The sequence below is a fragment of the Pogoniulus pusillus genome, chromosome 36, assembly GCF_015220805.1.
Source record: "Pogoniulus pusillus isolate bPogPus1 chromosome 36, bPogPus1.pri, whole genome shotgun sequence".
NCBI classification, from domain to species: Eukaryota; Metazoa; Chordata; class Aves; order Piciformes; family Lybiidae; genus Pogoniulus; species Pogoniulus pusillus.
In genome coordinates, this window is record NC_087299.1 from 5,801,362 (window position 1) to 5,826,447 (window position 25,086).

The window sequence follows — 25,086 nt, forward strand, 5'->3', positions numbered from 1 at the left end:
TAAATAGTTGGTTAACTAATGGCAAATCCAAAGGCTCCCCTGTCCTGCCTTATGTTCTCTCTTTTATGTATGTGAAGTTATGTATGGGCTTGGTGATGCTCAGGGAGTGCAGTTCTGTTCTATATTAGCTTGCAGAAGGAGCCTGTGGTGCATGGCACAGTCCCCTGCTTATAGCAGCAATCCCTGTGAATATTCATGGTCATTTCTGTCTATCAAAACCACCAAAGCTCCCACAGCCACCCAGGTCTATAGGGCTAGAAGCAGACTGGGCATTTCTGGCATCCATAGAAGTTTGTACAGCCAAGAAACCTCATCTAAGCAAGCTGAGAGAAAAAAAATGTAGTAAGGATAGCAGAGTAGTATTTGGGGGATCACAGAAAGGGAAGCAGACAGAGCTGAATCATCTGGGTTTGAATCTGTGTGCTCTCAATCCTTCCATCACACCCCCACACATCTCTGCAGCCTTTTCACAGCTCCTTCTCAGCCATGCTCTCCAAACACTCCCTGACCTCCAAAATCTCATCACTTGTAGGGAAGGTTACAGTCTGAAGAACACTTCAACACTTCTTGGAGCTGACACATCCAGTCACAGTCAGCAGACAACCAACTTACAAACAGCTTCCCTTCCCACCTCACTGCTGGCCCTGCCTGCTCCAAAGCCACTTTATTCCTTTACTTGGGATTTTGGTCACTTTTCTGCCTCCCAAGTTTGTAGGCTTTCTAGAACTCAGACTCACAATTTGTGTGAGTGATTCTTTGGGTCACTTCTCTGCCTCCCAAGTTTGTAGGCTTTCTAGAAGTGAGATTCACAATTTGTGTGAGTGATTCTTTGATTCTTTGGGTCACTTTTCTGCCTCTCAAGTTTGTAGGCTTTCTAGAACTCAGACTCACAATTTGTGTGAGTGATTCTGTGATACTTTGGTCACTTTCTGCCTTCCAGGATTCTAAGCTTTCTCAAAAGTGAGACTCACAATTTGTGTGTGTGTCTGCATCCCCCCTCCAGGTTGTCCCTGTCCACATCTGTTAGTTAGGCTGCTGGAAAGCTGCAGCCATGCTCATGCTGCTCTGCTCCATCCAAACAAAGAAAGAGAGAAATGCTCTTGAGCTACCAGCAGCTTGTTCTGGGAGTGAGCTTCCAACCAGCCCCATTGTGCTGCTGCATTTCCTGGGCTGGAAATGCAATTAATGTGCACTTGAATAACAGATTCACAAGAATCTGCTCTCCAGGGACAATCTCTAAGCCAGTCACTGGAAAAGCTGGTGGCTGAGCTGTGGCTGGGCTCCTAGACTGGTGCCTACTCATCCTTTGGCCTCATGAATGCTCAATAACGAGGCAGCTATCCAGAGGAGATGGAGAATTTGAAGAAGTGGCAGCTATGGCTTTAAACTGGGGCAGGCCAGAGTTAGATTGGACACCAGGAGGAAGTTCTGCAGAGTGAGGGTGGGGAAACACTGGCACAGGCTGCCCAGGGAGGTGGTTGAGGCTCCATCCCTGGAGACATTGAAGATCAGCCTTGCTGTGGCCCTGAACAGCCTGCTCTAGTTGGAGGTGTCCCTGCTGCCTGCAGGGGGTTGGACAAGATGAGCTTTGGTGTAGTCTGCAAGCACAGAAGTCATGATGAAAGGACATCTGGGTGGCAAGAGCCTTCTCACTTGTACTCAGAGCTACATGTGAAGGGGGAATGTGGAGTGACAGAGCTACAAGAGTGGGCAGATACAGGTGAATGCTTACAGGAATTTCCATCTCAGCCTACAGACTGTAGGCAAGAAGTGATAAGAACAGTGGAATAAACCCAAATCCTTGTGTTCTGGAGCCCATTTGAAAACACTGACCTTGGTACAGGCAGTCCTGTCTGAGGAAGAAGTGCCCTGAGTGTGTGACCAAGGCTTCAACACAGGTTTGGCTTCCCTCCTTACACAGCTCAGTTACATTTCACCTTGAGTGCTGTGTCCAGTTCTGGGCTCCTCCATTCAAGAGGGATGTTGAGGTGCTGGAAGGTGTTTGGAGAAGGGCAGCAAGGCTGGGGAGGGGCCTGGAGCACAGCCCTGTGAGGAGAGGCTGAGGGAGCTGGGGGTGTGCAGCCTGCAGCAGAGGAGGCTCAGGGCAGAGCTCATTGCTGTCTGCAGCTGCCTGCAGGGAGGCTGTAGCCAGGTGGGGTTGGGCTCTGCTGCCAGGCAAGCAGCAGCAGAACAAGGGGACACAGACTCAAGCTGTGCCAGGGTAGGTTCAGGCTGGATGTTGTTAGGAAGTTGTTGTCAGAGAGAGTGATTGGCATTGGAATGGGCTGCCCAGGGAGGTGGTGGAGTCTGTGTGCCTGGAGGTGTTGCAGCCAAGCCTGGCTGGGGCACTTAGTGCCATGGTCTGGTTGGTTGGCCAGGGCTGGGTGCTAGGTTGGACTGGATGAGCTTGGAGCTCTCTTCCAACCTGCTTGATTCTGTGATTTCCACAATCACAAGGGCTTTGAGTGTGAGGAAGGAGTGGAGGCTTTATGGGGCACTTGGTGCCATGGTTCAGTTAATTAGGAGGGTTGGATGATAGGTTGGGCTCGATGATTCTAGAGGTCTTTTCCAGCCTGGTTAATTCTGTGAGTCTCTGAATTGGAATCTTGTTTAAAGCAGTTGGGATCTGAGAACTGCCATTAGATTTTGTCACATTGTATTAACCACAAAAGCTTTGATTAAAGAAAAAAGGCTTCATGTGAGTCCTGCTTGGTCTCTGAGAAACAAGGACAGGAGTGCAGCACTCTTGTGCAGTTCTCTTTCTCACCTTGCCCTTTGCTATTTGTTTTCCCCAACAGGATTCTTTCCCCCTCCTTGGAAACCCTCTGGGCTTTCAGAGGGGTTTATTTTGTTGGAAGGATTGGAAAGGTTGGAAAACTCCACAAATTCAACTCTCATTTCATCTGGTACCAAGAACAACAGCTAACCTCCTCTGCCTATAGGAAGCCTCCCATGGCTGCACATACTTTGCTCATCTCATGTTCAGTTGCTAGATGCTAAACTGTACTCAGAGAGTTCTTCTAACCCAACTCTGCTCCCCCAGCACAGCTCAGCTGAACCCTGGATGTGACATTCCCAGTCACAGTGGGGGCTTTTTATGTTGCTTCCACTGATGAGTTTCAAAGCCCTCTTTTCTTCCCTACTGTTTTATTCCTATCTGAATGGCTGTAATCTTGTTTGCCCTTGTGTAAGACCCTTATTTTCATTGGGAGGAATTTAAGAGCTCTTTTCCTGCAAACATCCTAGTGCAAGGGTCAAAGAGAAGTTTCAGAAGGGGCTAAGCCTGTTGGCAAGCAAAGCTGTAAAGCTTTCATTTCCCACTCTGGAACCAAGTAGTTGTCTGTTTAGTTTAAGCAGTTGAGTTTCACAAATTGAAACAGCAAAATTCATTTTCTTGTGCCCAAGGCCAAGCCAATCCTCAGGCTGGGCTGCTTAGACCCTTCCCATTCCAGTTCTGTGCTGAGCAGCACCCAAGGGTGGCCTGAGCAGCATCACAAACACCCCCACTTCTGTACCCAGCATACAGCATTCTCTGTCCAGGTACAAAGGCTTCAGTGTGAGCTCTGCTGCAGAACTTATGGCTGTGAAGTCACATCAAGAACCTGTGTAGTCACAGCCATCAAGCCCCTGGTGCAGAGCAGCAGGCAGTAAGAGCTAGGGACAGGTCCTGTTTCAGTCTCTGCTCACCACTGGTGCATTAGAAGTGCGTAAGAGTTTGGTGGAGCTTCTTCACTGGAAGAACTCCATGAAAACAGAAAAGGAATAGCCAAGAGTAGCCCTTTGTGTGCTGGGATGGCCATACAGAGCCACGTCCCCATGCAGAGGCACACTTTGTGTTCTGCTGTCTTAGAAGCCACAGCAAAATGCTGCTGCTGCTGCTGCTAAGGATTCAGCTGTGAGCTCCCACTCAAACCCCTCCTCACATCACTGCTGCTCTGTGGGCTGAATCCAGCAAGTCACAAAGGTCCCCAGAGCTCCCACATGTGATTGTTTACAGCTGCTGAGGGAGGTGATGACCAGGCCTAAGCCAAGGCTTTGAAAGAACAAAAGTCATGCTTGACTCGAGGTGTGCTCATGTCAGAGCTGAGCCAGCCCTTACTGCTACACCCATTAGCTCTCAGCACAGCCTGTACTGCACTTGGAGCACTGAGATGACTGATGAGGGCTTCACTGGACTTTTCCAGGCTCACTTCAAAGGCAGAACATGGATTTGAACACAGATCCACAGACTGCTTCATGATAGACCTAAGCATGAGTGGTTAGGGGACAACCTCTCTGCTGAGCAGCAAGGAGTAGCCCCAAAGGGCGCATCTGAAACGCTGACCAAACATCATCTGTTACCAGCTCCCCCCCAAAAACAACACCACACACACACTTAGAGAACTCATTTCTTTCCCTAAACTTGATCTTTGTGACTTTAAACAGTGTGAAAGCAGTAATCCACCCATGGATTACTTGGAGGACTTTTCCTCCTCCTTTCAACCTCTGTCACAATCACAACTGAGCTCAGATGCTCAAAGCATCTTAGCAGATTGCCTGGAAAAGGATCTCCTACTTCAGTGTGTGTCAGAAAGGCTGCAGGTGGAAAAGCCTGGGCTTAGTCTCCTCCCAGGAGGCTTCACACTCACTGCTGAGACTCTTTTATTGCTGCTTCCAATTGGTCTTCCTCACAAGTCTGCAGTTAAGAGATGCCATTTGGCATCTCCTCCTGGCACCGATACTCCTGCACTTGCTCTAAAACTAAACACAGAGCAAGTGGTTTGGTTTCAGAGCAGGAGAGCTCTAAAACAACAGAGCTGCCACCGAGGTTGGGCTGCTGGCAACTGACTTCAGTAGCAGCTTCTTTCCAAACCAACTCATTCTAACTGCTTGCTCCTTCCTCTCCCTGCAGGCACTCACTATGGCACCAATTCAGGCAGCATATGTACCACACCTGGATGTGTTACAGCAGGTAATGACTGCTCCTGTGAATGCTGATGGCAGAGGAGATGTTTTACATGGTGTTAGTCCTACTGAACCTCAATAAACAGCACTCCAGGCTCTTTAAGAGTGGAAAATATGTGCTTGTATACTGTGCTGTGCAGAAAATGAGAAGTGAGGAGGAAGTTGTTCAGCAGGAGAGTGGTGAGAGCCTGGTATGGGTTGCCCAGGGAGGCAGTTGAGGACCCATCCCTGGAGGTGTTTAAGGCCAGGCTGGATGAGGCTGTGGCCAGCCTGATCCAGGGTAGGGTGTCCCTGCCCATGGCAAGGCATCACAGGATGTCAGGGGTTGGAAAGAACCCAAGGAGATCATCCAGTCCAACCTCCCTGCCAGAGCAGGACAATCCTATCTAACACAGATCACACAGGAGCACATCCAGACAGGCCTTGAAAGTCTTCATAGAAGGAGACCTCACAACCTCTCTGAGCAGCCTGTGCCAGTGCCCTGGGACTCCTACAGTCAAGAAGTTCCCCCTTGTGTTGAGGCAGAACCTCTTTTGCTGCAGTTTACACCCACTGGTCCTTGGAAGTAGATGACCCTTGTGGCCCCTTCCAACCCTGACTGATTCTGTGATTCTATGATGCTGTGAAAACAGGACCCTGTGAGTCATGGTACAGGAGCAGGAGGCTCTGTCAGCAGCACAAGCAAGGAGCCTTCACGCCAGTCTTTGGGTAGCCCCCCAGATTACCCAGCAGCCTGTGGAGCTCACCCTCCCCTGTTTTGATCCCTAGCTGCTAGATTAATTCAGAACATGGACCCAACAGCTGACCCTTGCAAGGATTTCTACCAGTATGCCTGTGGGGGCTGGCTGAACCGCCATGTGATCCCAGAAACCAGCTCCAGGTACAGCATCTTTGACATCCTGAGGGACGAGCTGGAGATCATCCTGAAAGGTAGGAACGAGGCTGCTCTCACCTCAGTGACACACCTCTGCTTAGCTCCAGCTGTTACTGACTGCACATCAGGCTGAGAAATCAACTCACAGAGGAGTGCTGATTGCCTTCCCCCAGTTCTTTAATCTCTGCATCTCTTCCTACACCAATTTTATGGGCACGTCCTGTTCCCACTAACTATTTGCCATAGGTGGTTTGCTCCTGAGCTCAAAAGGAGCAAGCCAAGCTGTCTGCATGTCCTTCTCCCTGACACTTTTTGCATCAGGAGCTCCTTGGCAGTGCTGAAGAGCACTCCAGTTTCACACTCATTGAAGCCTCCAGTAACAAGTATTTATCACAGCCCTGCATCCTCTGTGATTTCTATGAAGAGATCAAAGCTTTCCAGGGCAGAAATAAACAAACAAATGCAAATCTCCACAATGGTTCTTTCCCCAGGTGTGCTGGAAACTTCAGATCAAGGGGACAGAGAAGCATTTCAGAAAGCTAAAATACTTTACAAGTCATGCATGAATGAGAGTGAGTCTCTTCTTGTTCCACTGATTCATCGTTCGAGTGTGCTGAAGTATCAGTGTTCTTCTAAGCAAGAACTATCATGATCTGTGGAGGTCCCTTCCAACCCCTAACATCACAGGCTCACACCATGTCAGGGGTTGGAAAGGGACCCAAAGAGATGATTATCCAACCCCCCTGCCAGAGCAGGACCATACAATCCAGCTCAGGGCACACAGGAACACATCCAGACAGGCCTGGAAAGGCTCCAGAGAAGGAGACTCCACAACCTCTCTGGGCAGCCTGTGCCAGTGCTCTGGGACCCTTACAGCAAAGAAGTTCCCCTTTGTGCTGAGCTGGAACCTGCTGTGCTGCAGCTTACACCCATTGCTGCTTGTCCTCTCCCAGGGAGCAGTGAGCAGAGCCTGTCCCACTCCTCCTGACCCCCAGCCCTCAGATAGTTATAAACATTTATTGGGTCCCCTCTCAGTCTTCTCCAGCCTAAGCAGCCCCAGGTCCCTCAGCCTCTCCTCACCAGGCAGTGCTCCAGTCCCCTCATCCTCCTAGCCCTCCCTTGGACTCTCTCCATCAGATCCCTGTCCCTCTTCAACTGGGGAGCCCAAAACTCCACACAGTACCCATCCTTTGCTCCTGTGCAAACGCCAGCCAGTACCTGCATAATCCACACAGCCTTGCCTGCAAGACCCAGTCATGTGAAGGAAGCTGCCTTGGTACACCCTCAAGGCTCAAGACACACACTCTGCATTGCAGACAGAGCAGACATCAGTTGCCTGCCTTTGGTATCAAGGCAAAGCCTTCCCATCTGAGTGCAAAGCCCTCTCCTTCCACCCTTACCAAACTGATTCAGCCAAAACTGCCCCCAGAGTCAAAGCATTGCCCTTGCTTTTCTGACATCTAACACAGGAGACTGATGGGTTTGTGGTATCTCATTTTCTGCCCTGACAAAGTCAGTCTCAGCCTCAAACCATCAGGCCCATTACCTAGTTTTCTGCTTTGCTTCTCCCCCCTGCTCCATGCACACAATGTGATGTTTGTCTCTCCTCTCTCAGGTCTCATAGAGGAACGAGATTCACTGCCTCTGCTGGAGGCCTTAACAGTGGTTGGAGACTGGCCAGTTGCTTCTGCTGACTGGAATAAGACCAAAGGTAATGCTGTGCCTGGAGGAGTTCAGTAGTGTTACATCAGAAAGATGTACTGCACTAAGGAGACCATTGTCAATGAAGCAGATCCTGGTTTGGTGATAAGCAGCCAGGGGTTCATAGAGATCTGGCATGCAGGGGTCTGTGCCAGGAGGGGAGCAGACATTTCATACCTGCCTTGTCAGATCTTGTTCATCAGCAGGGCACATTTTGAGACAGCCTAAAGGACCAACCCAAATCACACAAACAAAAGCAGTGCAACCAATTTGGCTGTGTCCTGGTGCCTGTGCATTGGTTGGGGGTTGGAACATGACTGCCTAAGGGGGTAAGGTCATGGTGATCTGTGCTGTGCACAGGCAGTTGTGGACAGAGTTTAGTCAGGGATTGGTCAGTGTTAGGTTAATGATTGGACTCAGTGATATTAAAGGTACCTAAAAGGTTTTCCAGTGTAGGGAACTCTGTGATTCTGTAATGACATATATCAACCATTTACTAATCATGCCACTGAGAGAGAAGAACAGGCCAGCAATTTACAGCCTCTGGAGAAGCACAGAGTCACAGAATGGGATGGGTTGGAAGGGACTCTGAAGACCATCCAGCTCCAACCCCTTGCCATGGGCAGGGACACCTTGCACCAGCCCAGGTTGCTCAAGGCTTCATCCAACCTGGCCTTGAACACCTCCAGATGCTGTGATTCTGTGATCCACAACCTCCCTGAAGGTGTTCATTCTTTGGTTCTGTGATCCACAACCTCCCTGAAGGTGTTCATTCTTTGGTTCTGTGATCCACAACCTCCCTGGGCAACCTGTTCCAGTGTGTCCCTACCCTCACTGTCAAGAAGTTCTTCCTACTCTCAATCTGCCCTCCTCAAGCTGCAATCTGTTCCCTCTCATCCTGTCGTCACAAGCCCTTCAGAAAGTCCCTTCCCAGCTTTCTTGTCAGCCCCAAGGATGTAGGAACATCCTCTATGAATATTCTCAAATCATGCCCAGGCTGGTTCTGAACAATTTCAGCATCTAGCTGGTAAACTGTACAAGGAATCCAGCATAGCTTCACCTTGATCACAGAATCCCAGGATGTCAGGGGTTGGAAGGGACCCAAAGAGATGATGATCCAAGCCCTCTGCCAGAGCAGAACCATCCAGTCTAGCTCAGGGCACACAGGAACACATCCACACAGGCCTTGAAAGGCTCCAGAGAAGGAGACTCCACAACCTCTCTGGGCAGCCTGTGCCAGTGCTCTGTGAGCCTTACAGGAAAGAAGTTCCTCCTTGTGTTAAGGTTGAACCTCCTGTGCTGCAGCTTCCATCCATTGCTGCTTGTCCTATCCCAGGGAGCAGTGAGCAGAGCCTGTCCCCCTTCTCTTGACCCTCAGCCCTTAGATATTTGTAAACATTGATCCAATCCCCTCTCAGTCTTCTCTTCTCCAGCCTAGGCAGCCCCAGGTCCCTCAGCCTCTCCCCATCAGGCAGTGCTCCAGTCCCCTAATCCTCCTCCTAGCCCTCCCTTGGACTCTCTCCATCACATCCCTGTCCCTCTTCAAGTGGGGAGCCCAAAACCGAAGGCAGTACTCAAAAATTGACATGCATGGCTAAAAGATTCCCATTTCCCTTTGCATCTCCCAGAGCCAAACTGGAGCATGGAAGAGAAGCTCTCCATCATGAACTCCAGGTTCAACAAACGTGTCCTCATCGACATGTTTGTGTGGAACGACGACCGGGATTCCAGCAGGCACATCATTTATGTAAGGAAACAAATCCCAAACCCACTGCTGACAATTCCTTTCTATGCCAGAACCCTAAGGGCTGCTTCTTTACACTGCAAACAGCAGCAGCAGCTTTGAGTGAGGCAGCAGCAGGTGTGTGGCACAGGGGAGATGTCCCCAGCAGTTCCGTGCCCCAAGTGGTAGATCTGCTTCAGAGTGGGAAGCATTCAGGGCTTTTTGTTGTTAATGAAATAAGAATAATGAAGAAGAAATAAGAATAATGAAGAAATAAAAGTCAATGGCCCTTTGCTGAGTTCCAGTATTTAAGGGTTATAAACTCCCCAGGGTGAGGTCCCATGAGAGCTTCTTTTTAAAGGCATGGAATTGATAGCGCAGAGTCTGTGGCTTATGCATGGAGTTGCATGGGTTGGAAGGGACCCAAGGAGATCAATGAGTCCAACCCCCCCCCCTAAGTCAAGCAGTTTCTTTCCTAAGGTGCTTAAAAATCTACCCTTGGATCCTGACAGTTTATTAAGCAACATCTTTAATTATTCCCAGGAAGAATCTGCTCCGTCCTTGCCTAGAAATCCAGAGACAGAAGTTGTCTCTTCCATCTCACCTCAGCTCCTAGAAAGCTGAAGTTCTGTGCTTGCTCAGAGTGCTCTGGTGCCCTTCCAGCACTGGAGGGATGGCAGTGCAGCATTTCAGGTTGCCTGCTCCTCACTGATTAAAGATCTGTGTGATTCCCTTCAGATCGACCAGCCAAGCTTAGGAATGCCATCCAGGGATTACTACTTTAATGGGGGCAACTACCAAAGAGTAAGTATTCCTTGGCTTCTGTTTACTGTCTGCTACCAAAACCAACTTGTCCCTGTGCTTTGGAAAGCTCAGGTATGGTTCTTTGTGCTGTGAGGATACAGTCTCATGCCGTGCCAGGGCAGGTTCAGGCTGGATGTTAGGGAGTTCTTCACATGGAGAGTGATTGGCATTGGAACGGGCTGCCTGGGGAGGTGGTGAAGTCATAGAATCAAGCAGGTTGGAAGAGACCTCCAAGCTCATAGAATCAACTGGGTTGGAAGAGACCTTCAAGCTCACTCAGTCCAACCTAGCACCCAGTTGTATCCAGTCAACTAGACCATTAGTGCCTCATCCAGTCTTTCAGTCAGGGCTGGAAGGGACCACAAGGATCATAGAAGCAACCAGGTTGGAAGAGAGCTCCAAGCTCAGCCAGCCCAACCTAGCACCCAGCCCTGCCCAATCAACCAGACCATGGCACTAAGTGCCCCAGCCAGGCTTGGCTTCAACACCTCCAGGCACAGCCACTCCACCACCTCCCTGGGCAGCCCATTCCAATGCCAATCACTCTTTCTGTGAAGAACTTCCTCCCATCCCTGGCAGTGTTTAAAAGGAGCCTGGATGAGGCACTTAGTGCCATGAGTTAGTTAATTAGAAGATGTTGGGTGATAGGTTGGACTCCATGATCTCAAAGGTCTTTTCCAATGTGCTTCATTCTGTGATGATCAGAACAAGCCTGTGACAGTCACAGCTGCCTGTGGCATTCATTGTTATTTACTTGGAGCAGCAAAAGCTGCATTAATGGGAGAGGTATAGAGCTAGGAATGAGCTGCTGCCACTTACTCCCCTCCTTCCCCAATTACCTGACAACTCTTGAGAGGTTTCCTTGCTGCTTTTTCCCTGCCAATGCTCAGAGCAAAGCAGGGAGGCTTTTACAAAGGCTGCTTCGAGCCCAAGCAAATAATTGAGCAGGTTGCAAGCTGAAAGTAGTGCTGTAGTAGGCTTTCTTTCCCTCGGTTATGCCACAGTAACAAAGAGTACTTGCAGCCTAACATCAAACTCATTTTCCTAACGAGAATGGAAGGCAGTAGAGAGAGACAACAATCAGCATTTTAGAGCCCTTTGTCTGGTGCTTGTAAGGGCAGATGAAAACAGCAGTGAGAGCTTGCCTTTGCCTGCAGTGCACTTGCCTGTGTGCTCACAGACCATCTGCTCTCCAAGAGAGGCCTGTGAAGTTTCTGTGGGGTGATTTCCACACCCCCTGGACACCTTTGCAAACTGCCAGCTTCTGTCTGCCTGCCTCATGATGCAAAAGCAGCTCCAGGTAGCTGAGTTGGGGGCTGGCAGACGGCTGCTGGCACTAGGGCTGGTCAAGTGTCACCTATAGATATCCTTTTCTGCTGCCACTGCTTCTCTAGGTGCTGTTGCATGAAAAGCAGGCATAGATCACCTTGTAGAAGGCAGGAAAATCAGGTAAAGTAGGGTAGGAGCCCTAAATCAGCCAAAGCAAAGCAGTGCTGCTCACTAGAGTTTCAGTTGGAAGCTCTAAAGAAGAAGGGCTAAGGCTGTGTTTTTAATCTTAATGAATAAGGAGGAGACACAACCCCTTTTTACTTGCTGTTTAACAGCTCACTTCCCACAGACAATGAACCAAACTGATGACCCAAACTCCCCCTGTGCTTAGTCCAGCATCTTTTGGCAAAGCTCCTGCTGAGGCCTGTGGGAGTCTGGCCTGATTATAAGGGCTCAGCATTCAGCCCCAAAACACAAATCATCACCACCGTGTAAGTGCCCAGACTCAATTTCACAACAGTTGCTGCATTTATCTGGTTTCCAAGGTCTATGGGAGGAAGAGAAGCATGCAAGGAGGAAAGGTAGCATTAAGCTTCCCTCTATCAGAGATCAGCACTCCCTCAGCAGCCAAATCTCTTTTCAAGGTCTATTCTGGGGCACAAATCACAGCCTCCTACTGCAAATAAAGCAAAAGGTATCGCTGGGAACCATCTGAGACAAAGCTTCTCTTTGAGACAGCAGCAGCAGAGTTAGGAGGATTTATGGTGTTGCTTTCAGAGAATTCAAACCTTCCCTGCCTGCCCTGGTTTGGCTAGGAGGGATCATTGCTCCCATGGGGCACCCAGCACAGAGCCTTCTCTTTGCTCACGTAGCCACTCTGAGGCACAGTGCCAGAGAGTTGGATTGCACAGGCAAGCAGAAAGTGCTGCTTTCACTGCATTTTTGAGGCTGGCAACTGCACTGTGAGGTGCTGCAGGATGAGCTGAGCTCCTGCATACTGCAGCAGTGGAAAAGGCAGTGGAGAGGGTGGCACTGAATCACAGAATTGAACAGGTTGGAAAAGACATTCAAGATCACAGAGTCCAACCTAACCCTTCTAATTAACTAAGCCATGGCACTAAGTGCCTCATCCAGCCTCCTTTTAAATGCTCCCAGGGATGGTGACTCCACCACCTCCCTGGGCAGCCCATTCCAATGCCAATCACTCTTGATGTGAAGAACTTCCTCCCAACATCCAGCCTAAACCTGGAGTGCTGGAAGCAAGGGCTGGGAGCCCTGGGCCCAGCTTTTCACAGCACACTATGAAGCTAAAAGGATAGAAAGAAGAAGGGTTTGCTGAATGAGGGGTCCCAGGGCAGCAAACCTCCTCCTCACAATGCTGCACCTGCTCTGCCCCCTGTGCAGGTGAGAGAAGCTTATCTGCAGTTCATGATCACCATTGCCAAGATGATCAGGGAAGACAAAAACGTGTCCAAGGATGATTCCTTTGTCCAAGAGGAGATGGCAAAGGTGATGGAGCTTGAAACAGAGATTGCAAATGTGAGTAGAGGGAACACCTGGGGATGTTGTGGGAGCAGTGGGTTAGAGTACCTTGCTGGTTTGTGCAGCAGCTTTCAGCACAGCAGTAAACACATGGCCTAGGAGAAGGCAGGGGGAAGAGGACTTGCTGTGCCCTGAGCAGTCCATAAAGCAGAGCCTCTGTGTGTGTGGTTATGTCTGCTGCACACACTGCTGCTGTGTCTGCTCTGGTCCTAGCCAGACTTATTTTGGCAGGCTCCCAAAGCAGGATGATCTCTCTGCTGCTACACATGCACCAAGACAGCACCAGGGCTGGCTGCCTTCTGTGCTTTGCAGTCTGCAGCACCCTAAGAACCTCCAAGGGCTTAAAGAGGGAACTGCTTGGCTCAACATATTACTGAGTCATTACTGAGCTTCCATTCTAAGCAGCACTGGACACCATTGAGTGAGCTTTCCTTCCCCAAAGAAACTGGTTTAGACACACTCAGATATGTGAATCTGTGCACCTGCAGGGGTGTGGTTTCAGCCACTGAGGCTTGTGTCAGTTGATTCTAGCAATAACCTTGTGAATGTCTTCAGGCAACCATCCCTGCAGAAGAGAGGCATGATGTGACCTTGCTCTACAACAAAATGACCTTAAAAGAGCTGCAGGAAAAGTTTGCATTGAATGTAAGTGTCTAAAGAGCACTCTAATGCTGCCAGCCTCCTCTTCATCACCATGCCAGTCAGAAATGGCTTTGTGAATTTACCTCTCATGCAACAAAGTGGTATGAAATGGTTCCCATCCTTAACCTTCTCTTCAGAGCCTCTTAAAGGGCATTTTTCTGCTGAACACCATCACAGCCACATTCAATTCCATAGAATCATAGAATCGACCAGGGTGGAAGAGACCTCCAAGCTCATCCAGTCCAACCTAGCACCCAGCCCTGTCCAGTCAACCAGACCATGGCACTAAGTGCCCCAGCCAGGCTTTCAGACAGGGTTGGAAGGGACCACAAGGATCATCCAATTCCAGCCCTCCTTCCATGGGCAGGGACACCTCACACTAGATCAGGCTGGCCACAGCCTCATCCAGCCTGGCCTTAAACACCTCCAGAGATGAAGCTTCCACCATCTCCCTGAGCAACCTATTCCAGGCTCTCACCATCCTCACGCTGAAGAACTTCTTCTTAACATCCAGTCTGAATCTGCCCATTTGCAGCTTTGTTCCATTCCCCCCAGTCCTATCACTACCTGACACCCCATGGACTGTACAAAGTGCAGACAGGTACGCCTGGCACTGCTGCACATCTTTCTCTCTGCCTAGGAATTCAACTGGACCTTCTTCATCCAAGGTGTGATGTCTTCAGTAAGCGTTCAGGTTGACCCAGATGAAGAAGTGGTTGTCTATGGCATACCCTATCTGCAGGAGCTGAAAGCAATCATCTCAAAATACTCAGCAAGGTAAAGAAACTGGAGAATATCCCAGACAAAAGCCCTGGGTGGGGAGGGTGGTGTGGAAATGTGAATGATTTGGCCCACTTGCTAGTCAGAACTCCTTTGGCAGCTTCTCTGACCAAAATGACACCACCCAAAAGTGCCTCCTGAGTTCCCAGGGTCCCAAAGCCTTGTGGTACTGCAGGTCTCATCTGCTCGGAACAGGTTAAATGTGGGGGGAAGGAGAAATGAGCACAGATTTGGCTCTTGTTACACTCAGAAAGGAAAAAGAAGAGATGCCTGAAGAGAGCCAACCCTCCTACCATGGGCAGAGACACTTCACACTAGATCAGGCTGGCCACAGCCTCATCCAGCCTGGCCTTAAACACCTCCAGGGATGAGGCTTCCACCACCTCCTCATCCAGGCTCTCACCTGTGGATGCTGTGAAACTCAGGACTAGCAGCAATGATTTGCTTTCTTATCTCTCTTCAAAATGAAGACACTGCCCTCCCCACCCCCCTCCCCCAGCCTGCACTAGTGCTGCTTTTCACAGGGCATTAAGCTCAGCTTTGCTCCCCCTCACAGCACCATCCAGAACTACCTCATCTGGCGGCTGGTGATCGATCGAGTCAGCAGCCTGAGTCGGCGCTTCAAGGACGCTCGGGCCAGCTACAGGAAGGTATCTGCAGCTTTGCAGGGTGCATTGGGTTGGAAGGGACCCTCCAAGGGCATCTGCTCCAACCCCCTTGCATTCAGCAGGGGCACCTCCAACTAGAGCAGGTTGCCCAGGGACACAGCAAGGCTGATCTTGAATGTCTCTAGGGATGGAGCCTCAGCCACAGCCCTGGGCAGCCTGTGCCAGTGGCTCACCACCCTCACTGTGGAGAGCTCCCTCCTGATGTCCAACCTAACTCTGCCCTGCTCCAGTTCCAAACCACTGCCCCTCATCCTCTTCACCACAGGTTCTTCTAAACCATCCCTCTCCAGCCTTTCTGTAGGTCCCCTTCAGAGTTTGAAATGCAGCTCTAAGGTCTCCCAGGAGTCTTCTCCAGGCTGAACAGCCTCAATTATCTCAGCCTGTTACCACAGGAGAGCTGCTCCAGCCCTCTGACCATCTTTGTGGCTCTCCTCTAGAACAACTCTGGCAGGTCATAGAATCAGTCAGGGTTGGAAGGGACCACAAGAAGCAGCCAATTCCAATCCTCCTACCATGGGCAGAGACACTTCACACTAGATCAGGCTGGCCACAGCCTCATCCAGCCTGGCCTTAAACACCTCCAGGTATGAGGCTTCCACCACCACCTCATCCAGGCTCTCAGCACCCTCATGCTGAAGAGCTTCTTCCTAACATCCAGTCTGAATCTCCCCATTTCCAGCTTTGTTCCATTCCCCATAATCCTATCACTCCCTGACATCCTAAAAAGTCCCTCCCCAGCTTTCTTGTAGCCTCTTTAAGATACTGAAAGGTCACAATAAGGTCCACATCTCCTCCCTCTGCCTAAAGACACCCTGGACCTTAGTACTGCAGGAGTCACAGAATCATAGAATCAGCCAGGTTGGAAGAGACCTCCAAGCTCATCCAGTCCAACCTATCCCCCCAGCCCTATCCAGTCAACCAGACCATGGCACTAAGTGCCCCATCCAGTCTGTTCTTGAAGACCCCCAGGCACGGTGACTCCACCACCTTGCTCGGCGACATCATTTTGCAACGTGAATCCCAAACCAATCTAGGAGCAGCAGTCACAAGAAGGAAAACCTTCCTCTGAGGCTATCCACCTCTGCAGGCAATGGGAAGGGGCAGGGCTGATGCTGGGGGGGGTGGCTGTGTTGCAGGCACTCTATGGGACCACGCTGGAAGAGGCTCGCTGGAGGGAGTGCGTGAGTTACGTCAACAATAACATGGAGAACGCAGTGGGGGCAATGTACGTCAGGGAGACATTTGCTGGTGAGAGCAAGAGGATGGTATGTAGATGACCCTTCATACTACTGTACCTCCACAATGTCTGCAGTGCTCCTTCTCCTCTAGCTCAGCTCCCTGAGCCTGGGGTTGGGGTTATTGTTTTTTCCCCCCCTGTTTGAGATCTCAGTCAACCAAAAGGCAGAAGGTGTAAGAACTTCTAAATGCTATTTTAGGGTTTGGAAGATCAGATCTGGGGACTGGATCACTGGGAAGCTTTTCACCCCCCCTCCCCCTAGCTGTGCCTGGGGGAAAACCAGCCTGTAAATGATTTGATTTGTGGCTGCTTCTCCTTTAGGTCCGAGATTTAATAGAGAAGATCCGAGAAGCCTTCGTGGAGACTTTAGATGAGCTGCAGTGGATGGATGAGGCATCGAAGGAGAAGGCTCGGGAGAAGGTCAGCAGCAAGAGGGGACTGCAGCATTCCATCAGCAATAGGAACCCTTGGAGTTTTGCCCCATCAGCAATAGGAACCCTTGGAGTTTTGCCCCATCAGCAATAGGAACCCTTGGAGTTTTGCCCCATCACTGCTCCCAGCTCCAGAGGAGCAGGCTTTGATGATGACTACACTGTTCTGCATCACACTCTTACGTTGTCCTTGTTAAGGCTTCGTTAGCTCAGGTGGTTGTGTTTCATAGAATCAGTTGGATTGGAAGGGGCCTTAAAAATCATCCAGTTCCAACCTCCCTGCCATGGGCAGACACACCTCCACCAGCCCCAGGTTGCTCAAGGACTCATACAACCTGGCCTTGAACACCTCCAGGGAGGTGTTCATTCTGTGATACACAACCTCCCTGGGCAACCTGTTCCAGTGTCTCCCTTCCCTCATTGTTTCCTTTTGAGTCTTGTGAAATGTTGATCTGTTGGAGAGTAGCAAAGCCCTGCAGAGGGACCTAGACAGGCTGGATGTGTGGGCAGAGGCCAAGGGCAGGGTTCTGCACTTTGGCCACAACAACCCCAAGCAGTGCTACAGGCTGGGGACAGAGTGGCTGAGAGCAGCCAGGCAGAGAGGGACCTGGGGGTGCTGGGAGAGAGGAGCTGAAGAGGAGGCAGCAGTGCCCAGGTGGGCAGCAGAGCCAATGGCATCCTGGGCTGGCTCAGGAGCAGTGTGGGCAGCAGGACAAGGGAGGTTCTTGTGCCCCTGTGCTCAGCACTGCTCAGGCCACACCTTGAGTGCTGTGTCCAGTTCTGGGCCCTTCAATGTAAGAAAGATGCTGAGGTGCTGGAAGGTGTTGAGAGAAGGGCAGCAAGGCTGGGGAGGGTCCTGGAGCACAGCCCTGTGAGGAGAGGCTGAGGGAGCTGGGGGTGTGCAGCCTGCAGCAGAGGAGGCTCAGGGCAGAGCTCATTGCTGTCTGCAGCTGCCTGCAGGGAGGCTGTAGCCAGCTGGGGTTGGGCTCTGCTGCCAGGCAGCCAGCACCAGAACAAGGGGACACAGCCTCAAGCTGTGCCAGGGCAAGTTCAGGCTGGATGTGAGGAGGAAGTTGTCAGAGAGAGTGATTGGCATTGGAATGGGCTGCCCAGGGAGGTGATGGAGCCACCCTGGAGGTGTTGAAGCCAAGGCTGGCTGGGGCACTTAGTGCCATGGTCTGGTTGATTGGCCAGGCCTGGGTGCTAGGCTGGGCTGGATGAGCTTGGAGGTCTCTTCCAACCTGCTTGATTCTATGATCCAAACAAGATGCCAGCACCAAATGCATCAGCTTAGAATGACAACAGAATGTTGGTGCAACCCCTCCCTTTCCCAGGGGAAAACTTCATAGACTTCAGGACCATCAACACTGTTTTAATAGCAAGGGGAAAAAAAAGCCACTAAATGAGGGTTAAGGCCAATCCCTGTTGAATGGTGCTGTATAGCCTGCAGGTCTGACTCAGTTCCATGTTAAGTAGGCCCTGGGGTGCTTTTGAACAAGGTCTGAATGCTTCTCACAAACAGGTCAACAACAGAGTAGTTGAACTTGCTGTGTACTGAAACACCAAAGCCACCACACAAACACAAACCACAATCAAGAGGGAACCTGAAACTCTTCTCTTCCAGGCAATGGCAATTAAAGAACAAATTGGCTATCCAGATTATATTTTGGAAGACCAGAATGAAAAACTAGACCAGGAATATGCCAATGTAAGTATGTTTTGTATACCTCACCAAGTACCTCAGCCTGCATTGATTTGCTTGCTGCTTGATTCCACACACACACACAGATTGCACTGGGAGGGACCATCAAAGGTCATCTTGCACTTAACATGGACCTCTCCAACTCAAGCAGGCTGCCCAGGGTCACAGCAAGTCTGATCTTTAATGTCTCCAGGGATGAAGCATCAACCATAGCCCTGGGCAGCCTGTTCCAGTGTCTCCCCACCCTCATTGTGCAGGGCTTCCTCCTGATACCCAACCTAAATCTCCTCTGCTGCAGCTTCAAGCCTTGTCCTATCTCTGCAAGCCCTCCCCAACCTTCCTGTGGGTCCCCTTCAGATACTGAAATGCTGCTCTGATCATAGAATCAACCAGGTCCATGTCTCCCTGGAGCCTTTTCTTCTCCAGGCTGAACAGCCCCAACTGTCTCAGCCTGTCCTTGCAGGTTCTCCTGGCCAGAAGGTTTGTTGGGGCAGGGCAGGAGATTCGGAGGTCAGAAGGGAGCTCTGAGGTCACCTGGCCTCAAGGGCAGGGGAGAGTGAGGTCAGTTTGCTTCTGCTGCAGATGGAGGAATGGACATAGGGAGCTCAAGGGGTGGATTTTTGGGGCAGTCCAAGCATCCTGGAATACTGATAGCTGTGAGCTGTCACTTCCAAGAGCTGGGCTAAAACTAATGAAGTTGAACCTAAACAGAAGGATGCAAAGAGCTAAGTACGAAGCGACAGCTTGGCCTCAGAACCTGCCTTTGTTCTGAAGCTCTCTTCCTCTTTCTGCACAGCTCACTAAAAGATCTGGCTCTTTGTTTTAGTTGAACTTCAGTGAGCATGGGTACTTTGAAAACATCCTGGAAAACCTGAGAGCTGGAGCCCAAAAGAGCTTGAAGAAGCTTCGAGAGAGAGTTGACCAAGATATGTAAGTGTCTAATACTGCTCGCTGCGTTTCACTCTCGTGCTGTGGAGAGCTCAGGATGCTTCTGAGATCTTACAAGCCAGTTCCTGGAGTCACCCAAGCAGTTCAATGCTGCTTGTGGTAGGAATTCCTGCTTCTTTTGGAATCCTTGAATCCTTCATAGAATCAGGCAGGGTTGGAAGGGAACACAAGGAGCAGCCAGTTGCAACCCCCTGCCATGGGCAGGGACACCCAACCCTAGAGCAGGCTGCACACAGCCTCATCCAGCCTGGCCTTAAACACCTCCAGGGATGAAACTTCCACCACCTCCCTGGGCAACCCATTCCAGGCTCTCAGCACCCTCATGCTGAAGAGCTTCTTCCTAACATCCAGTTAGACTCTCTCCACCTCCAGCTTTGCTCCATTCCCCCCAGTCCTCTCACTCCCTGACATCCTGAAAAGTCCCTCTTGTAGCTCCCTTGAGATACTGCAAGGCCACAATAAGGTCACCTGGGAGCCTTCTCCTCTCCAACCTGCACAGCCCCAACTCCCTCAGCCTCTCCTCATAGCAGAGCAGCTCCAACCCTCTGCCCATCCTCGTGGCCCTTCTCTTCTCATCAAGCTGCCTCACATTCAGATATTACATTGCAGTCTCTTAACCCAAAAGCAGTGACAGAGCTTCCTGAAGACTCAGCAAGGAGGAGATGAGATAAACAAGATCATGGAACTTGGGAAAGTTTATATTCAGGAGAGTTGGGGGGAAAGTAAAAGCAAAACAGCTTAAGGAGTTGTGGCCAGAATTCTGCTGGAAGCATGCCCAGTCCTGGGAAGCTGAGCACCAGATCTAATTTATGGCCATTTCCAGGCCATTATTTCCCACTGCACTTAGTAAAATCTTAAATGTATTTTGCAGGAAGTTGTTGGCATGAGTGAGGGTTTAGCTGCTTCCTGAGCCCTTCTTTGACTCCACAAATTCATCCTGAGCGAGTCTCAGGTCTCAGCCTGTACTGCCCTAGCTGCTGCCCCCCTGTTCTCCACCCCTTGGCACCATCCTCAGCTAGTGCTAGTTTGGCCAGCAGGACCAGGGCAGTCCTGCTCAGGCCACACCTTGAGGGCTGTGTCCAGTTCTGGGCCCTTCAATGTAAGAAAGATGCTGAGGTGCTGGAAGGTGTCCACAAGAGGGCAGCAAGGCTGGGGAGGGGCCTGGAGCACAGCCCTGTGAGGAGAGGCTGAGGGAGCTGGGGGGGTGCAGCCTGCAGAAGAGGAGGCTCAGGGCAGAGCTCATTGCTGTCTGCAGCTGCCTGCAGGGAGGCTGTAGCCAGGTGGGGTTGGGCTCTGCTGCCAGGCAAGCAGCACCAGAACAAGGGGGGACAGTCTCAAGCTGTGCCAGGGGAGGTCTAGGCTGGATGTTAGGAGGAAGTTGTTGTCAGAGAGAGTGATTGGCATTGGAGAGGGCTGCCCAGGGAGGTGGTGGAGTAACCACCTGTGGGAGTGTTTAAAAGGAGGCTGGATGAGGCACTTAGTGCCATGGCTGAGTTAAATAGAAGCTGGTAGGTGCTAGGCTGGACTCGATGATCTCAAAGGTCTTTTCCAACCTGTTTAATTCTGTGATACAACCAGATCCCAGTGGCATGTCCACAAACTGGCACTAGCAGCTCAAGGGCCATCAGCTGGCACCACCAACCAGCAAGAGCATTACTGCAGAGCATCGCCAGGATGAGCCCTCTGGTCCTTCAAGTGCAGCTGAGCTCTTGCCAAGCTCATGGCAGAGACATCCCAGAAGCCCTGGTTTGCACATTCAGCAGCAAGTGCCTTGGAACCTGACCTGATTTCCAGAGCTGTGAGCTAGCCAATCTGGACTCCTAACAGCCCAGTGAGCTTCCTGAGCTGGGCTTCTCCAACACAGCTATTGGCAAAGCTGCTGCTGAATACATTAGTGGCAGAGATACTGTAATGGAAGGCTCAAGTAGGGAAGCTAATGCCAGTCTGATGCTGTTCACTAGTGGGCTTCCAGCCTGGGTGATGCTGGAAGAGAAGGGCTTATAGAATCATGGAATCAGCCAGGTTGGAAGAGACCTCCAAGCTCATCCAGTCCAATCTATCACCCAGCCCTAGACAATCAACCAGACCATGGCACTAAGTGCCCCAGCCAGCCTTGGCTTCAACACCTCCAGGCACAGCAACTCCACCACCTCTCTGGGCAGCCCATTCCAATGCCAATCACTCTCTCTGCCAACAACTTCCTCCTAACATCCAGCCTAGACCTGCCCCAGCACAACTTGAGGCTGTGTCCCCTTGTTCTGTTGCTGGCTGCCTGCTTGAGACAAAGGGAAGGAGATTCCAACCAAAATTTCAAGCAGCTCTTCCCAAACCATAAATTAACAGAGTTGCTCACAAGCAAGCAAACAAAAACCCTCCAAAAGGAAGCATTAGTCAAAGTTAATTGTCCCAAAGCCTATTCACTTTTAATATCTCTCTTCCTCTGAAGTGGTTTCAACTCAAAATGTGAGCACTTGGAAACCTCCAGTGAATTGCTGAGGAATAATTCAGCAAGGGAGATTTTTTTCTGACCAGTCAGCTAATTAGCAGCAGGGTTTGTTGTTTCAGCATTTCTGCTTCCTCACTCCTTGAGGACTCTGCCTTGGTCCTCTTCATAGCTAAAAAAAAACTCAACCCACCCAAACAAACCTTGCACAGCTTCAGTGTCCTGAACCCACAAGCTGTGTTCTAGAGCACTGCTGCCTTTTATAGGCTATCTGCAGGGACAGATGACCACCCTGGAGCCAGAATCAACATTCAAGAGCAGAAGTATTTCTCTCTTGAGCTTGGCATTGTTCAGGATGAGAGGTGGCCACGAATTAGCCACCAGTGATTTCCTAGCATTGGTATTTCCTTACAGCTGTCTCCAGTGGCACCTTCCTTCCCTCCCTCAGCCCTTCCTTTCCAGGCAACCTGGGTGTTTTTACATACCAATTCATTAGAAAGAATGCCTGACCAAAAAGCTGAGCACTAATCTTGTGTGCAACCTTGATTTTTCAGATGGATAATTGGAGCTGCTGTGGTCAATGCTTTCTATTCCCCCAACCGGAACCAGATAGGTAGGTTTACAACAGCTCTCAGCTACTCCTGCTTTGCACCTCAGGGGTGTAGCTCTGTTATCCAATGGCAAACCTGCTCTTGGGGTCCTCATGGAAATTCTGGGCAAGGTAACCAGGCTGCTCTTTGCAAGCAGTTGCTTTGATGATGAATATTCAGCTCCCCCCACTTGGCAGGCACAGTTTAGATACCGGAACAGCCTGGTGGTTGGAAGCCTGAGATGGTAACTGCTGCCACCCCAGTGCCAGCTTCAGAGAGCAGAGAATGCTCACAGTGTATCCTGGGCTGCTTGTGCTCATGTTTCCACATTGCTGATAAACACACGGGCAGCTCTCCAGTTTGCTCTCTGTACTGATGGCAAGGAAATTAGATTGACAAGAGCCAGCCCAGAGTAAAGAAACCAGCTCCTGGTTACAGATCGTCAGCTCTAAGAGGTTTTGCAGAGCTGCTGGCAGAGATCTTCAGACTTAAGCCATAATGATCCTGGCTTCTCACAATGCCTGATCTTTGAGCTGGTGCAGGTGGACAGAAGCTCAGGTGAAGCCTGCAGATACTGGAGAGTTTTGCTGGACTCTGAGCAGCCCAAGCAGGAGAGCAACCCAATGCTTTCTGCTAAGCAGCATGTACTCAAGCTCCCAGGAAGAGCCACTCTCTAAGTACTGCCAGATAGCACAAGAGGACACATCTCTGCCTTTTTTTCCTGGCCAGACAGCAACTGCACTCTGCTCACAAAGACCAGAAAGAGAAGACAACCCAAGCAACAGTCCCAAGGGAAACACAGAGCACTGCTAAAAGCAGTTCCAAGGGAAACACAGAGCACTGCTAAAAGCAGTTCCAAGGGAAACACAGAGCACTGCTAAAAGCAGAAACACCCAAAGTGCTGACACAGTTTACCCCTCTGGCCTCATCAACAGCAGCTGGTTTGCCCTCCTGTAGCTCCCACTTAGCTCCATGCCAAGGGTGCAGTGGAATCTGTGACCTGTCCCTCAGCCATTGCAGGATCTCCTTCAGCTTGCTGGTGCACACCCCTGTGGAGCTCTGCTTGCAGCCACACTCAGGCTCCCTGCTTGCCCACAGTGGTTTTATGCCAGTGGTGGTCAGCTAAGAACCAACTTTCCCAGGCAGAGAACTTGGGTCCTAAAGCAAACCAATTCCTCTACAGCTTTGCTCTTCCAAGTGATAGGGAAGTAACTGGATGGAGCAATATGAAGAGGAATGCACCAGCTACAAATCCAGACAGAGTGACCTCCTGTCTCCAGTCTGAGGAAAAGACTTTTTCCTCCTCTGTTGTCCTACTTCTATCTTATTGCTTCCCCTTTCACATCTTTTGGGGATATTCCTGCCCAGAGCTGTATGGGCAAAGCCTTCTATGGAGTCAAACAGGATTTGGTCCCTCAGTAAAATATTTGCCATCTAGTTCCAGGATCTCACTTCTTAGGAAGCATCTTGGTAGATTTAACTGCTTGCAGTCCTCATTCCTCTAGGAGCTTATTGCTTTCTATCTTAACACAGAGGGGATGAAGACTAAATCCCAAGGATCCCAAGGCTTTTACCAGCAGACTGAAGCAGCCCAGACCTTCTCCTGCCTTCCCACACCCCAGCCTGGCATCCAAGTGCACTCAGTGCTCTGCAGGAATTCCTACTGAGTGTATTTGACCCGAGGAGCGTTGTTGGCAATCAGCATGTGCTTGTTAACCTCTCTTTAACACAAACACAGCACCAAAACCCCCCCTTAGCTCCCCTAGAGAAGGGCTCTAGAACACAAACCGCACCTACCCCCCTGCACATTCTGTCCTTGGCTCCCTGCAGCAGCCACGGAGCAAGTCAGGCTGAAGCTGCAGCGTCAGTGGTGCTTGGGCCTCGCTCAAGGAGCAGTGAGGGTGTAGATGTGCTGAGTTAGACCTCGCCTAAGTGCTCCTTTGCCTTTGCCAAACGAGGCACAGCTGCCCGCGGCAGGCGCAATGTTGTTCATCACCCTTCTGCAGCCTCTGCTCCTTCCCGACCCTTAAACCCAGCCAGCCTGGGAGGAAAGCAGGAATAAAGCTGCCTCACAGGAGCTCCTTCTCTCTCTCTCTCTCCCCCCATCTCTGCAGTGTTTCCTGCTGGGATTCTGCAGCCTCCCTTCTTCAGCAAACACCAACCTCAGGCCCTGAACTTCGGAGGGATCGGGATGGTTATCGGGCATGAGATTACTCACGGCTTCGACGACAACGGTGAGGAGAGAGGGCTGAGGACAGGCTGCTCTGCTGGCTGCAAGTTAGAGGTGCACACCGCTGTGCCCGGGCTGGCTGGGCACACACAGCAGCCCGACACCGCTGTGCCCGGGCTGGCTGGGCACACACCAGCAGCCAGACACCGCTGTGCCCGGGCTGGCTGGGCACACACACAGCAGCCAGACACCGCTGTGCCCGGGCTGGCTGGGCACACACCAGCAGCCAGACACCGCTGTGCCCGGGCTGGCTGGGCACACACCAGCAGCCAGACACCGCTGTGCCCGGGCTGGCTGGGCACACACCAGCAGCCAGACACTGCTGTGCCCGGGCTGGCTGGGCACACACCAGCAGCCAGACACTACTGTGCCCGGGCACACACCGGCACATGCTGCTCCTGGCTGCGTGCTCTTCACCTTCCACTCTGCAGTGGATCCCTCCCGCACTGAGCAGGTGTTAAAAAGCAATCAAGTCACTGACAATCCTCAGCTGTTACTTTTACACCCTCAGCAGCAGCGTGCAGGCAGATCTGTGAGCTCTTAAAGTGAAATGAAACC

The 25,086-nt window shown here is 51.0% G+C and overlaps 1 protein-coding gene across 2 annotated transcripts in view; it reads left to right on the plus strand.

The window, feature by feature from the left end:
* MMEL1 (membrane metalloendopeptidase like 1) overlaps window positions 1-25,086 on the plus strand; it is a 33,645-nt gene that overhangs the window by 2,771 nt on the left and 5,788 nt on the right. For both annotated transcript variants that reach the window (XM_064171976.1, XM_064171975.1), the window contains 16 exons: window positions 4,892-4,951; window positions 5,713-5,874; window positions 6,310-6,390; window positions 7,434-7,529; window positions 9,148-9,266; window positions 9,981-10,046; window positions 12,720-12,854; window positions 13,413-13,502; window positions 14,140-14,276; window positions 14,836-14,929; window positions 16,084-16,212; window positions 16,506-16,604; window positions 18,240-18,323; window positions 19,144-19,247; window positions 22,263-22,321; window positions 24,413-24,532. In XM_064171976.1, coding sequence (XP_064028046.1) covers window positions 4,892-4,951; window positions 5,713-5,874; window positions 6,310-6,390; window positions 7,434-7,529; window positions 9,148-9,266; window positions 9,981-10,046; window positions 12,720-12,854; window positions 13,413-13,502; window positions 14,140-14,276; window positions 14,836-14,929; window positions 16,084-16,212; window positions 16,506-16,604; window positions 18,240-18,323; window positions 19,144-19,247; window positions 22,263-22,321; window positions 24,413-24,532 — 1,635 coding nt within the window. The remainder of the gene's footprint in view (window positions 1-4,891; window positions 4,952-5,712; window positions 5,875-6,309; window positions 6,391-7,433; window positions 7,530-9,147; window positions 9,267-9,980; window positions 10,047-12,719; window positions 12,855-13,412; window positions 13,503-14,139; window positions 14,277-14,835; window positions 14,930-16,083; window positions 16,213-16,505; window positions 16,605-18,239; window positions 18,324-19,143; window positions 19,248-22,262; window positions 22,322-24,412; window positions 24,533-25,086) is intronic.